This window comes from Moschus berezovskii, chromosome 11 (genome assembly GCF_049115385.1).
Source record: "Moschus berezovskii isolate FMDL1 chromosome 11, NW_MosBer_1.0, whole genome shotgun sequence".
Taxonomy (NCBI): domain Eukaryota; kingdom Metazoa; phylum Chordata; class Mammalia; order Artiodactyla; family Moschidae; genus Moschus; species Moschus berezovskii.
The window spans coordinates 98,228,912-98,244,718 of NC_142470.1; the positions used below are offsets into that span (position 1 = coordinate 98,228,912).

At 48.1% G+C, this 15,807-nt stretch overlaps 1 protein-coding gene across 1 annotated transcript in view; it reads right to left on the minus strand.

The window, feature by feature from the left end:
• The window catches only part of SLC4A5 (solute carrier family 4 member 5), a 77,554-nt gene that overhangs the window by 21,458 nt on the left and 40,289 nt on the right, over positions 1-15,807 (minus strand). The window contains exons 6-14 of the mRNA XM_088841578.1: positions 14,619-14,776; positions 14,095-14,182; positions 13,108-13,262; positions 12,561-12,749; positions 10,532-10,706; positions 8,291-8,424; positions 7,224-7,495; positions 2,716-2,774; positions 1,659-1,859 (exon numbers count right to left, since the gene is read on the minus strand). Coding sequence (XP_088697704.1) covers positions 1,659-1,859; positions 2,716-2,774; positions 7,224-7,495; positions 8,291-8,424; positions 10,532-10,706; positions 12,561-12,749; positions 13,108-13,262; positions 14,095-14,182; positions 14,619-14,776 — 1,431 coding nt within the window. The remainder of the gene's footprint in view (positions 1-1,658; positions 1,860-2,715; positions 2,775-7,223; positions 7,496-8,290; positions 8,425-10,531; positions 10,707-12,560; positions 12,750-13,107; positions 13,263-14,094; positions 14,183-14,618; positions 14,777-15,807) is intronic.

Here is a 15,807-nt window from a genome sequence, read left to right on the forward strand (position 1 = left end):
TGGTAGCTCAGCTGGTAAAGAATCCACCTGCAATGCAGGAGACCTGGGTTTGATCCCTGGAGGAGGGCATGGCAACCCACTTCAGTTTTCTTGCCTGGAGAATCCCATGGACAGAGGAGCCTGGCGGACTATAGTCCATGGGATCGCAAAGAGTCAGACACGATTGAGTGACTAAGCACATCACGGCATACCATATTCATGGATCAGAAGACTCAGAATTTCTCTTCAAGTTGACATTTAGAGTCAACATAATTCTATCAAAATTCCAACAAGTTTTTATTTTGGTGAAATTTAAGATTCTAAAATTTATGTGGAAATGCAAAAGGCCAAGGCATTATTGGAAAAAAAGGAAAAAGAGGGAAAGTTTGGTCTGTAAGATATATATATGTATTAATCAGTCTTAGAAATGAAGACAGATATTGACATAAAATAAATCAGTGAAACAGAATAAAAAGCTTAGAAACAGATCCCATCACATATGAACATTTGATATATGGCAAGGGACACACCACTTCCCTTGTGGTTCAGATGGTAAAGAATCCTGTAATGCAGGAGACCTGGGTTCCATCCCTAGGTTGGGGAGATCCCCTGGAGAAAGGAAAGGCTGCCCACTCCTGTATTCTGGCCTGGAGAATTCCATGGACTACAGTCCATGGGGTCAAAAAGAGTTGGACACGACTGAGCAACTTTCACTTTCAAGGAAAACACTGCAGAGCAGTGGGGAAAGGATAGCCTCTTTAACAAAAAAAAAGTGCTGGAGCAATTGACTATCAAAATAAAAGCCACTCTCTCACACTTAACATCAAAAGCAATCCTGGAAAATTATAGATTTAACAGGAAAGGAAAAATAATGAAGCTTTTAGAAGATAACAGAATGTTTCCTATCCAATATTTTCTTTGAGGAAAAATTCAATATATTTGATTACAGTGAAGCTAAGAACCTCCATTAATCAAAATATACCATTAAGGAACTTCCCTGGTGGTCCACTGGTTGGGAGTCTGCCTGTCAACGCAGGGGACATGGGAAGATCCTACATGCCGCCAGAGCAACTAAACCCATGCACCGCAGTAAGAGCAACCGCCACGATGAGAAGCCTGTGTACTACAGGAGAGCAGCCCCTGCTCACTGCAACCAGAGAAAGCCCTGTGCAGCAGTGAAGACCCAACACAGCCAAAAAAAAAAAAGAAAAAAAGGAGGTGCCATTAGCAAAGTAACAAGGCCAGTCATAGAGCAGCAGAAGATATATGATCACAAAAAAGTTTCTATCCAGAATTGTATAAAGAGTTGCAAATTGGAAAGAAAAAGACAATCCGGTTGAACATGTGCAAGAAATTGAAACAGCCTCTTACAAGAAGAAAGTCAAAGGCCTTATGGCCAATAAACACATGAAAAGATTTTCAACTTATTAGTCGCTGAGGAAATAAAATGAAAACCACAATATGCTACTAGGCTAAAGAAAAAAGTTTGATAACATCAAGTGTTGTCATGGGGAACTGACAACAAAGGAACCCAGTTCTCTCTGACTACAAAGTCTGTACTCTTAACAAAAAAAACCTCAGTGAGCAAGAGCTGATGTGGACCCATCACATGGGTCAGCAGAGGCTGCCACGTGAACTGTCTGACAAGAGGCCCCCTTCTAATTGCAGGGTGAAGTTACCTTCGTAGGGAAATAGCGGCTGAATTTGAACTTCTTCAGGGTCAGGGTCATGGAGTATGTCCCGAAGAAAAGGATGAATGACATGAGGGCCAGGTCTGGGATGAACTGGCAGGAATTCCCAAGTAGGCGCCCACCATAGTTCAAACACTCCTTTTTGCTCAGCAGGGACCAGTCCAGCGCTGTGAGGTTAAGGGGGTTGTACTTGGGAGACCAAGACAGGAGAGAAACAGTCAGGGCCTTCCTGGCAGGTCAGCTGTGTCCCCCCACCTGCAGCTCCCAGGCAGCCCAAACAGCCCTCCCATATTCGCAGGGGGCCCCCAGCTCTCCTGCCCCATGATGGTGCCCAGCAACAGAGTTATGTTTCTGGGATAGGCTGTTTCAAGGAGTGACAAGCAGGAGGCTCCCTGGGAAGGTCAGAAGCTGACACGTGCTTCTTCACTGTGTTCTAGGAGGCAGTGCTGTGTTAGGAGGAAAAGTTCAGGTCTGGCTCCCATCCCAGTCAGTCAACCATGGGTCCTGTCCACACCGCCTTCCTGGAGTGTCTCACATGTATCCTCCCTTTCCCTTCCTCTTTGAATGCCCTTTCACATACTGGGGCTCACACCCCACCCTTGTCAGACCTCTGTAAGGTTAGTCACTTCAGTCACTTGACCTTTGGTGTCCCAGATGCTTAAAATCCAGGGCACACAAAACAACTACATATGTGTATATAATATACATTCCTACACACATTCATATGTATGTGTTCCTAAGCATCTACGTGTACATACATTCATATACATGTCTCTAAGTATAATAAAAGGAGAGTAATTTATTTAAACATTTATATTTTGAAAAATTAATGTGCAAATATTCAGGAACCCACATAATGAAATAAACAGATGCTTGCCTCTAGCCATTATGTATGTTTGTATTAAGAGAAGTGTGGTAGTTTGATATAATGATGGTCTCCAATGAATCATGCCACCCTATGTTCACACGCCTTTGCAATGTGATATCCACCATTCTCCTACAGACAAAAGCCCTTAAATGTCTGAAGTAAGAGGAAAGGACTTACCAGAGAAGTGTTGGTATTTGGTGGCAGCGTGGCTGAAGCATTGAACACGGTTGTATTCGCTGTGGATGAGCAAAGGGCATGGGGAAGGGTCATCAACTGCTGGATGGGGAGCCTGCACCCCACCCCGGGCCCCACTCTTTCATATTTCCGTCCAGTTCCTTAGGGCCAAAGACTGGTTTTCATTGTGAGGGTAGCTGCTCCTCTTCACTCTTCTCATTTTGCCTGGGGAGGGACCCTAGGCCACAGTTCTGATAGACTAGCTGCATCAGGTTAGGACAGATCCTGTCTGATCTCAAAGGACTGGCTTTAAAAACTGCTGCCAAGACAAAACTCTAACACAAGTGGGTAAATAATGTGCCTTATGAAACTCCACCACTCACCTGACCAATGTCTCTGCTCTTAGACTTTAAAAAACATTTTCAAAGCTCTTACTCTTTGCCATGCATTATGCCAAACACTTAAACACATCATCTTGCTAAGTTCCTAAATCCCCAAGAAATCTCCCCATTTTAAAGATGAGGTAACTGAGGCCCAGAGAGGCTAAGTAACCTGCCCTTTGCCCAAGGTCACACAACTCCTACTTGAAGGAGCCACTATCTATCCCAGACAGGCTGGCTGGAGCCGACACATGTCCCAGCTCTAGACAGCGAGCTTCCTTTCCTGCTCTGCTCCCTTTCAAGGTACACTTCCCTTCTCCCGCGCTCTCCACATGTGTTTTGTTTGGTTTTTAGGTCAGCTGGGCCTGCAGGAACTTGTTTAGTATCTCTCCTAATCTTTCCCTTAAGTGCTTCCTGAGGAAAATTAAAGCTGGGTCCAGGACCTAAGGGGAGTCAGGCCCCCAAGGCGCTGCTCTCAGCCGTTTACTCTTACCCCTTGTCCACACTCCCCTGCCCCAGCCTCCATGCCCCTGAGTGAGTGGAGCAGCGGAGGGTTCCTTTCAGAGGCCGTGAGACGAGTGAGAGGAACTACAACCCCCATCCCTGGGGGATGCGGCCACTTATTAAAAGGCGGCTTTGGAGGGCTGCTTGTTGCCATCTCTCTTGCTCCTGCACTGCATGGGTGAAGGAGCAGGGCCAGAGCCTCCTTGCCTTCCAAATGAAGGCTGACTCAGCTCTTCCTCTGTGGCTGACTTGAGCAGGAAGGAAGGAGGCCCAGACAGCTGGCTGGCAATGACCTGAAATCCATCACAAGCCCCGTTTGGCTCCTGCTGGCTCCGGTTAGGAACCCAGAAGGAAGAAGAGGCTATTCTTAAAGCATCCTGCAACCTCCAATAAACTGTCATGGGGCAGATGTGATCAAGGACCCTTTAATGTGGCCCATACTTGGGCATTTGGGGCTGGGAGAGGCTAAGGAATTCAGTCTTGACCCATAGCCAAATATTCTGAGAAGATCTACAAACCCAGAGGTTTGTTACAATTGTTCTGAAGAGAAATCAAGGACAGCTGCTGCCTTTCCGCACACTAGTGACCAAAGGAACACGATGCAGCAGAGAAGGCGGGCAGGAAGGCTGACTCAGGGCGACATGCACAAATGCTGCAGGGCTCCCAGCTAACACCTGAGCTGGGGAGTGCAGCGCCGTTCTACTGCCCAAGTTGTCAGACCAGATTTTCCTTTGATGTCTTCTGCTTAGGCTCTATCATTCTTTGATATTGAGAACAATATAAGGTTTATCTGAAAGCCGTTTGGAGATGAAGGAAGAACTATAACATGGAAAATCCCAGAAAAGGTCCAACTATCAACTAGTTTTAAATTCTAGTGTTTACAAAGTGGTACTCACTTGGGATTGAAAGCAGCCAAGTCAGTGTATGCAGCATCCATAAACAGAATACAAATCAGTTACAATGGAAACAAGATTAAATTAAAAAGAGTGCCCCCAAACAAGCTCTTACGATAAAGAGTGAGAGTGCCATGGTCAAACTGGGTTTTGCAGTAACACTAGGATTATGGAACTATTAGAAAATGAGTGACCCATGGACTGGGAAAGAAACTGTCCTAGTTAGCTCCCTCACTCCAGCCTGCTAAACATCTAGAATCTTCCCTTTCATATTCTCCTAATCAAAACTAACTTGTCCTATTTCCTGTTTCTTTACTTTTCATGAGGAAACTGAAAACCTAATCTCACTAGGGCTAGTTGTAAATAATGATTTGGTTTAATAGAGCTGTGGTTCTCAAACTTAAGCATGAGAATCACCCAGAAGGCTTGTTAATATACAGCTAGCTCTACCCCACAGTTTCTGATTCAGCAGGTCTGGGGTGGTGCCTGAGAATCTGCATTCCTAACAAGTTCCCAGATAGTATTGATGATGCTTCTAGGGACCAACTGTGAGAACCAAGGCAATAGCATGACCCAAAAGAATGCAGTGACATTAGGGACCTGGGCCAGACCAGACTAGACGCTATTTGGAGTTAGGTGGATTCGATAATGGTTCTCAAATCCTACCTTATATGTCCTTTCATGCTTACATCCCCTGTTCCTAGGGAACCCCCTATATTTGGTTTCTCCTATGGATAGATAATTCCCAGAATGTCCATATGACCTCAGAATTTGGACCATTTCTGAAAGAAATCAAGCACGTGTAGTTCTAAAAGCCATGTTTGTGGGAACATTTGTGTTTAATGCAATGGATCAGTAGTTCAAAGGGTGTGAGCAGAAAATGAAAGTGCCCCAATGGAGCTTGGTCCACAGAGACAGGATTTACTCTAGGGTATGATGACAAGAGCCAGCAGGTAGGATCTCCTCAGTCTCCTGGGCAAGCAACATGCCCTGGCTCAGGGTGAAGGACAGCTTCACCTACTGCTGGATTTTAATGAAATACCTCAAAATTAATGATAGAGGAAAAAAAAGAAAAAATTAGGTCTAGACATCTTTACAAATTCAGTGCAGTGACAGAGGGTGAGAGTATACAACCAAAACCACATTCTCTGAGGTCAGAAAACTTTATAAGGTATTTATATCTTTATAAGGTATTTCTAAAGTAGAAATGAAATAAACGTCACTCAGTCATGTCTGACTCTTTGCCACTCCATGAACTATACAGTCCACGGAATTCTCCAGGCCAGAATACTGGAGTGGGTAGCCTTTCCCTTCTCCAGGGGATCTTCCTGATCCAGGAATCAAACCAGGGTTTCCTGCATTGCAGGCATTCTTTACCAGTTGAGCTGTGCGGGAAGTCTAAAGTAGAGTGCATGGTAATTGTGCAACAAATACTTTGGTTGACTTATGATCAGTTATTTTTAATCAATCATATGTATTAAGGTGCTGAACAACACAGTGTCTACTTAGGTGCAATTCCAATCCAATCTGAGTATAGATATGAAAACCTCACAAGCATCCCATGAGACCAACAGGGCCAGCACTGATACCCCTCTTTTACAGCTAAGAAACTGGTGTGACCTTGGGTGTCTCTGGACCTCAGTTTGCTCTGTGAGTCCAGCCTGGTGGTGCTAGGAGATACGTGGATGTCCCTCTAGCCTCTGCTCTACAGCATCCTGGGCACTCTGGGTGCATCCCTCTGAGGGCTCCTAGGGCGAGATTACGACTATGAAGGAGGCCAGTGGTTCACGAATGGAAAGTCCTAACGTTACAGATGATACTTTTTTGGTCAGAAAGGAACTCCAGAGGAATGGCACTGAGTATTATCGGATTGACGAGTTGGTTGATTCAGCCTCCCACCCAGAGCAGGAATCCTTTCCAAGATACCTTTGGCAGATGATATCCAGCTAGTGTCCAAGTAGTTTGTTACTACCCAAGGGGACCCGGACCTCTCAGGGTGGTGGGTCTCACCACTGTAAGTTATACCTTGAATTCAGCCATCATTTGGCTTCCTGGAGCTTTTGTTCCTCAGCCTTCTTTCTGCATCTTATAATTACACAGGGTGAATCTGGCCCCTCTGTGACATGACAGTCCTTCTCTCGTACCGCTCTAAAATCTGGTTAACCCCAGGTTCTCCAGTCATTCTTCAGTGACATGGTTACCAGGCTCTCCTCACCCTGACTGGCCCTATACCCTGGACATGTCACCATCTGCAGGGATGTTCATCCTTCGGCTGTAAACACTGGCAGAGATGTGTCAAGGAGAGCTCATGGTGTCATGAACTCATGTAACGGGGAGGGACTTGAGGTCCCATCAAGTCTACCTCTGGCCTCACGCAGGAACTCCTGAGCAGCACCCCTGACAGATGGAGCTGCACATCACTCCATGCTGAGGCCAAGCATGCCTTCTTCCTCTCCCAGGGTCTCACCATCACCGCTCCCTCCGGATTATAACCCTGGCCTCTGGGATTTTGACCCTCACTGGAGCTCTCGTCCCTTTGGATTCCTTCCAAAAACTGGTTTAAACCCCTGTACTTGCACCCTTGGGTCAGAAAGCCCTTGGCTGAACTGTCCCTCCCAAGCTGCCTCACTCTCCTGCATTTGAGTAGAGGAATAGGGGTCAGAAGGGGCCTGGATGTTGTGGGGGGAGTGGGTGGTGGGTGAGGGCTCAGGGCATCTCTGGGGTTACCGGTCACCTGTGTCAGGGGCGACGCATTCGCATTTGTAGGTGGTGATAGAGTCAGGCTTAAAGTTCATGTTGATGGGGTAGTACTTGAAGGTACCAATCATCTTCTTGATGGCATCGTAGATGAAGATGAAGCTGATGAGGGTGGAGAAACCCTCCTCAGTGAAGCGGGTGATATACTTGATGACAAAGCTGGCATCTGTGGCCACCAGGATGAAGCACTGGACGGCTGAGTGCAGGCCAATCCAGAGGCGGAACTCCATGTAGTCCAGGCCATTGCCTCTGGAAGGCAGAGGGAAGCAAAGACCTCCAGCCCAGGGCTCTTGGCTGTGCTCAGCTCCCCAGACCCACCCTGGGGGGCTCATCAGCTCCTCCTGTGGCACAGATACCCACCTAGGAACTACAAGAGGACTGGGACTGTGGGCAGGTCCTGGGTGGGGTTGTCTGGTCTGGGAGAATTCTGGGGCAAGGATCTCATGGGGTGGCAAAAAGGTGCTCACACACTTCTGTTCTGAAACATTTGGTAACAAACAGCCAGAGTGAATGAAAACGAAATTTCAGAATGATCAAGCTGGAGCAGGCCTTAGAAATGGGCTCAGGTTGTAGGTGCAGCAACTGAGCCCAGAGCTGTCTGAGTCAGGGTATAGCCTTCCGACCTGCAGTCTGAAACATTTTATACACTGCATTGGCTTTCAAGTCATAATTGCTCACTCTGCTAGTGGTGTGTCTGGATTTCTTCCTATGTGCTTTGCTGCTGCTAAGTCGCTTCAGTCGTGTCCGACTCTGTGCGACCCCATAGATGGCAGCCCACCAGGCTTCCCCATCCCTGGGATTCTCCAGGCAAGAACACTGGAGTGGGTTGCCATTATATGTACTAAAATGGCTTTAAGGCAGGTAGTGGAGGGAAGTCAGGATGGACCACCTCGCAGCGCCTCCTACAGGTAAAGACAGTTTTGGTACCTTCTCACCCGGTCTCCCCCTCGGGGCTCCTCCCCTACCCAAATCCCCACAGAACTGCTGCAAGTGAGCAGCAGGCGGCGGGAGGTGGGGGTGGGTGGGAGAAGGAAGGGCACCTACTTGCTGAAGTCGAAGAGGAGCTTCTCAAAGATGAGGATAGGTCCCGTGCTGCTGAGTATGATGAGAGGCTGTCCCGAGAAGAGGCAGAACAAGGAGCCAGCCATGGCAGTGCCCAGGAAACTCTCCATCACTCCCTGGGGGCACAAGGAGTGTGAAGCTCAATAGAGGCACGAGAAGGGGCCTCTCCGACAAGCTAGAACCCAGTTATCTTGGCAAGGGTTCAGGCCACAGTGCCTGTCCTTTGTCCTAGGTCCTCTCCTCCTCAAATTCTGCTCCCCATCTCTGACTCCACAACCTCCCACAGTTGCCAGCATCACTCTCCCTAATTCTAGGTCCCATATGACTTCCTTTTGGCATGCTAGGGCCTCAAATGGAGAAGGAAATGACAACCCACTCCAGTATTCTTGCCTGGAGAATTCCAGGGACAGAGGAGCCAGACAGGTACCGTCTATGGGGTTGCACAGAGTCGGACATGACTGAAGCGCCTTAGCAGCAGCAGCAGCAGGGCCTCAAAAACAGGACTGCCAATGGTTGTGCTTGTACCCCATGCCCATTTTACTCCCAGAGGACAGCCCATTCATCTACCCAATCATTTTTTCATTCAAAGATCTAGGAGGTGCTTTTAGAGATCAGATCATTCATTCATTCAAAATCCATTCAGGGCCAACTATGCATCAGGCATTGTGCTAGGCATTGAGGACCCATGAACAAACAAGAAAATACATCTTCATTCTAGTGGGAGATACAAGTAACTGGGCAATTTCCATACAGAAGAGTTTCTCAACTTCAGCACTACTTACATTTCAGGCTAGATCATTCTTTGTTGTGGGGGGCTGCCTTGTGCATTGTAGGATGTTTACTAGCATCACAGTAGCACCTCACCACCCAGTTATAATAACTCAGATCTCTCTAGATGTTACCCAACGTCTCCTAGGGGTCAAAATCATCTCTTATTAAGAACCACTGCCAAGGAATGTGATAAGCTGGGGTAAGGGAAGGGTGTCACAGGAGCACACAGTAGGAGTGAAGGGTGGTCAGGAAAGTCTCCCAAGAGGTAGATAGACTGAAGCTGAGACCCCAAAATTGAGCCAAGAATAGACCAGGAGCATAGGGTAAGTGGAGTGATGAGAAAGAGTGGGGTCTGGGAAAAGGGAACAGTGTTTACAGAGGCGGGAGCGGAAAGGGAACCTGGCCTTGAAAACCTGAAAGATGATCAGGATTGATAGAAAACAATGCAGATGAGTGAGGACAGAAATCTGAGAAGGGGAATAACTGGGAGATGAGGCTTGAGAGGCAAGTAGGACCATGTCATGAGGACTACCGGGGAACCCTGGGATTTATGAGTCAGGATGATGTGTGAATATCTGGGTCAGCCATGGTCTTGCTCACTGGCGGGGGTAGCATCAGGTCTGGAGGGAAGACAGTAGATGCAATGTTGGCCCAGTGAGTTGGGGAATCACAGGGGCAGCGATATGGACATGCCCAGGAGGAGTTGGGTATTGAACCTGCTGCTCAGGAGAGTGGTGTGGGCTGGAGACAGGCACTCATTTCGATTTATCTAGGAACATGGGTCTTCACCTTGGTGCTCTGAGCTTCCCAGTGGTGCTATCCTGAAGGCCCCTGTTAGAGAAGGCCCTTCTCGGGCTAGTGTTACTGCTGAACTGTTTTCCCCAGGGAGACCTGTCCTATTATCATGATAGACATTTCTAAACATATCTTAACTTCAAGCCAAGAATTTAAGGTTAGGTTTTTAAAAAAGTACAAGAACAAGGTCACAATTAGCAACTAAATTAATTATGATGATTAAATTCATTCAAGCATCGGTAGGAAAAATATCAAATACCAAAGCAGATGATTTCCCCTTAAACATTTGATCTATTTACATCAGCTTTAACTTATGTCTTTAGTAATATGATTTAGCTTTAGATTTTCCATTATGTCAGCTTGCTATTATTATTATTATTTTCTGAAGTGTAAGTAAGTTGAAGTCGCTCAGTCATGTCCGACTCTTTACGACCCCATGGACTGTAGCCTACCAGGCTCCTCTGTCCATGGGATTTTCCAGGCAATAGTACTGGAGTGGATTGCCATTTTGAAGTGTAAAGGATTGCAAAAAGTGATGAACTGACCCTGATGGAATTCTTACCTTGGTTCTGGGATTATGGCTTGTAGCTCCTTACCACCACCTTGTGGCAACAGATTTTTCTGAGATTTGCACTCACGTCTCCAACTTACACACACCTGATAATTGTCAGTGGCATCTCCCAGAAGCCCACCAAAGGTGATCGCATTGGTAATGCAGCCGAGGTAGATGAATAGGATGGCAGAGATGGACTGAATGTGGAAGCCATCGTAGAAGTCACTTGGGAACCAGGGCAGCTTCCTTTTGACATCAAGACACAGGCCACCGAAGAACCTGCTCGAGACAGGCCCAGAGATTGCTTTCTCACCACAAATGCCAGTGTAGGGACAGAGCTATTCCCAGGAGCCTGCAGGGCCTGTGGCAAGGAAGGGAACTTGACTAGGGATGGATGGAGGAAGGGATCTTTTCACCAGAACATTTCACCAGGGAAGAATTCTCTCCTTAGACCCACCATCTCCACTGGGAAGGGTGGTCACAGACAGACCGAGTGGGAGAGGGAAGGTCTTATGGGATCATGTCTTGGGGGCAGACCTAACATTCTACAGGAAGAGAAAATCCTGGGGTCCAAAGATGGCTATCTTCCTCGTGTCCCTGATTATCTGCAGGGTTTCTGTGCTAAGTAAATGTGTGTCCAGCGTTAGGAGATGGAGAGATCCTGGTTTATAGCAGATTCATCAAGGGCAGATTCTGAACCTTACAACTGTTTTATTTACTCCGAGGAACAAACAAGTGGGAAATTTAAGGTTTAGGGAGAGTGTTTATTGGGGATGTTATTCTCCAAAGCTCCAAACACAGTGAGCAGGGTTTAGCATACAGCAGGGCTTTTCAACCTTGGTTCTACTGACATTTTAAGACTGGATAATCCTTTGTTAATGGGGAGGGCAGTCCTGTGCATCAGACGACATTGAGCAGCATCCTTGGTCTCTATCTGATAGGTAACAGTATCATCTCCCCTCAAATTGGGACAAACAAAAAACATCTCTGAAAATTGCCAAATGTCCCCTGGGTGAGGATCAGGGTAGGGAGTGGGTAAAGTTGGGAAACACTGGCTTGCAGAAAGCCAAAGGCATATAAAACGTGACTCCCTTCTCAAAGTCATAGCTTTGCAGGACTGATTCTGTCCTTTCCTAAATTCAGATCAACCCAAGTTATTCTAAAGCTGGCAAAGAAACCCAAATAAGCCAGGAAAATCTTTTCTTTTAAAACAAGTTTTTTGACTAGGTAACATAAGGTTAAAAAATTCAAAAGGTACTGTTATGGACTGAATTGTGTCCCCCAAAAAGATGTATCAAAATTCTAACCTGTAAATGTGACCTCATTTGGAATGAGTCTTTGCACATGAAATCAAGTTAAGACGAAGTTGTTGTTGCTGCTGCTGCTGCTAAGTCACTTCAGTCGTGTCCAACTCTGTGTGAACCATAGACGGAAGCCCCACAGGCTCCCCCGTCCCTGGGATTCTCCAGGCAAGAACACTGGAGTGGGTTGCCATTTCCTTCTCCAATGTGTGAAAGTGAAGTCGCTCAGTCGTGTCCGACCCTTAGCAACCCCACGGACTGCAGCCTACCAGGCTCCTCCATCCATGGGATTTTCCAGGCGGGGGACCCTAATCCAGTATGACTGGCATCTTCACAAGAAGAGGAAAATGCTATATGAAGACAGAAACACAGGCAGAACGCCATGCGAGGACACAGGCAGGATGCATGGCGAGCAGCAGTGACTCCTGGCCACCACCAGAAGCTAGTGAGAGAGGCAAGGAAGGAGTCCGCCCAGAATCTCAGAGGGAGCCTGGACCTGCTGACACCTTGATTTGGGATTTCTAGACTCTAGAACTTCGAGAGAATAAATTTCTATTGTTTGAGCCACCTAGTCTGTGATATGTGTTTCCGCAACCCTAGAAAACTCATACAGTTAACAGAGGGTGTGCTAAGAAAAGTCTGGGTTCCTTGACTTTATGCGCGCTTCCCCTTTCCTGTCGGATCCAGGAGGAGCTTTGCGGTGGTGGGAGAAAGGCCTGCAACGGTCAGACCCCAAGGCCTGGAGTGGGTGCCGCAGACAGAGGAGAAGATTCCTAAAAGGAGCAGAGAAATCTAAGACCGCTGGAGGGGCCGCCAGGCCTGGAGTGGGCACCTTCCTGTCCAGATCAGCTCTTCCCCGATTTCGTGCACCGTTGGCATCTCTCCATCAGCCGCGCTGCTCCCTCCGCCGGCCCCGCCGCCGCCTCCGCTGCCTGCAGCGCCTCCTCCAGCAGCCCCGCCGCCGCCTCCGGCCACGGAGCCGTTCATCTGGCCTAATTCAGTCAGCGAGAACACGGACTTCCTGGAAGGAGAAGGGGGACAGGGGCAGTAGGGCTCCCAATCCTGGGAAGAGCTCAGCACCTCCAGGACTGGCCTCATCACGCCCTTAACCTCTTCAGCTACAATCATCAGATATCTTAAAATACAGAGAAAAATACATAAAAGGATCCAGCAATACCCCCTCACAGGTCACCCAGGTTTTACAGATGTTCACATTCAGCATATTTGCTTCTGATTTTTTTTTTTTAGAGAAAACTGGAGGAAAAAAAGTACAAACCCATTTATGTTGACGTCTTTTTTTCAAACCCAAACAAGAAAGGAACAAACTGAAATCTCCCTCTGGACCACTTCCCCGCTTGACACCGCTCATTCACACACACCTCTTGTCAGCAGAAGGCACCTTCTTGGGTGGCTCAATTCGGATATTTGGGTCCCATTCTCCCGGGGGAAGCACGATGACCTCGTCCAGAAACTCATCGATCCCCGCGATCAGATCCTCCCGATTCCGGGCCTTGTAGGCCACATCGCTGAAGAGCTGGCAGGGAGAGAGGCGTAGGAAGAGAGAGGGCCGCTGCCTTGCTGCCGTCCCCATCTCATTCACCTCCTTGGGGCACACTGCATACACTTTCAAAGAAAGGTGCCTCCTGGACCTGAAAGCCAGGTCTCGGTATTCCAGTTATCTGACCTGGGTTGAGTTACCTTCCTGCTCTGTTTCCCACAGAGCAAGCTCATCAGAAAACCTGTGGGCAGCCCAATCAAAGGAGCTCAGGTATTTCAAGTCTGTTTTACGTCCCAGCCTTTCATCTTTGGAGGGTCAAGCTGCATCATTCCACACTGTCTCCAGCATGTTCTTTCCGACTTTACAGATCTGATTGGGTCACGGTCGTTTCTAAACTCCTCTAGTCTCCCCATCACAGATGGTCAACTCTCAACTCTGCCTGCAGGCTATGGCTCCTCTCTTTGGTGTCACCTTCTGCTCTGGAAACTCTTCCACTGAGCCTATATCAAACCACTCCCAGCCAGCTCTCCATCTCTGAGCTGTCACCCCGGTACCCTTTGCCTGGAATGCCTGCCTCCTAAGCTTGTGCTCATCCTTAACTGTGAAGCTCCATCGTGTGTGAAGGCCCCTGACTGCCTGGGTAGTTGGCATGTGGTTCACTCTAGGGTTGTCAGGCTGTGTCTCCCATTCGATTGGTGCTCCTAAAGGGCAGTGACTATTCCCTCATTGTCATAATCCTAACACCTGTACGGGGCCTGGCATACAGGAGATGCTCAAATGTGATTGTTGAATAAGTGAATGAATGAGGGTGCAATGTTTGATGCAGGAGCCATGACATTCAGGAGTACCTGCTTCTCGTGGCACTTACGTCGTCCACCATGAGGGTTGCAATGGCACGGCCAATTTCATTGTAGGATTTTGCTCTCCCGGAAGGTCCCAGCAGTATGAACAGAAATCTGAAAAGAAGATGGAGGAGGAGGAGGAAAGCGAGAAGGAAAAATAAAACCAGATGGAGAGAAGGATTTTCTGGTCCGAAATAGTATCCATTCGCAACTTTTTAACTGACCATAAATCTCTCCCATATTTCCTCCCATGAATCCCATATTTTCTTTGGAGATACATTCCTCTTCACTTCTGTCTAGGCATCCTCACAATGCCCTGGTGTCCCAGAACTCACCCAACAAACCCCCTCCCACCTGTTGGCTACTTCTTGTTTATGATTATTTTAAATAAACTCTATAAACCTCTTCCACAGTCAGATCTCCCTCCCCAGCCAGTTCCCTAATTTTCCTCCTTCATTTTAGGGGTGTCTCCAGCAGCACTGCTGGCTGCCTGCATGGACAGCTGGCCACCCAAGGGTGGGTGTGGTGGGCGGATATCAATGGCTCTCACCTGGTGGGCACAGGCACCTCGGTCACACCTCCCAGCATGGCTGACTGGATGAGACGCACGAAAGCGATGAACGGCTGGTCCAGGAAGTCCACCTCGCCCACGAGAACGTTGGAGGCTTCTGAGTCCTTGGGGATCTTCTTCATGAATTTGTTTTTCCGCTGGTCATTGAGGGGGACATGAGATACCCATGGGTCCTCATATGAGTGGCTCTTACTCAGCTCATTCAGATTACTGTGGAGGCCTAACCTTACAAAATTCTCCCAGCGTTTTTCTAGAGACTGAAGGAAATAGCCCAACACTCTCCTGCAGTCTGCAGATGAGGAAACTCATAGTTGGTTAACCCCATGGACCAACTAAGCCTTTCGTAGATGGGAAGGAGCAGGCAATGACTTAACCACCCCGGACATTCCTTGTTCTACTGAAATATGAGCTGAGGGGTCAGAGAAGAGAGCCAGGCTTGCTGGACAGCAGGTCTCATCCCCCAGCTGCACCTCAAGCAGACGGGGGTCTTGGCTCATACACTCCATTGCCCAGCCCTCCATCTTTGCTTCACCCTAGTGTCTATGGGAGGAACAAAACCATCCTGATGGGCAGAGTGGATGGACTTTGTTTTCTCTTTGCCACCAGCATTCTGGCTGATGGGAATCCCTGTACCTGTGGGTCCAAGTCTATGGGAGACTTCTGGGCCCCCGAGTCACCCCCAGGGAACCTCCCAGGAAATTTGTAGTCTCTGAGCCTTTCCAGCTGAGACTATTAAAGTGTCCTCCAGCCAGTCCCTCTGGCTGGTGTCTATTCAGGGCAGAAAGGTCAAATAGGCAGAGTGAGTGGGGTCTGATGTGAGAGGTGCCGGAGACAAGCCCCCTGCCCACTCTCTGTGGTTATGACTTCCATGCTGTGGATAAGACACTGACTCCTCCCGAGTCCTCTCAGACAAAGAAAACGCCCAGGGCTGGTCACATACATGCTCTTCTTCATCTTGAACATCTTAGGGTGCGTTAGTTTTTCAGATCACTTTCCCTCTGGGTAGCAAGGGCTGGGTGAGGAGCAGAGACAGTTTCATAGAAAGAGGCGGGGAGGGGTGTTTGGTAGCACAGGGCTGGTGGGAGTCCACAGTAGCTGACGAAGGAAGAAAGGGCCCAGGAGGAGCAGGCAAGTGCTTCAGAGGCATCCTTGGATGCCACAATTTTGC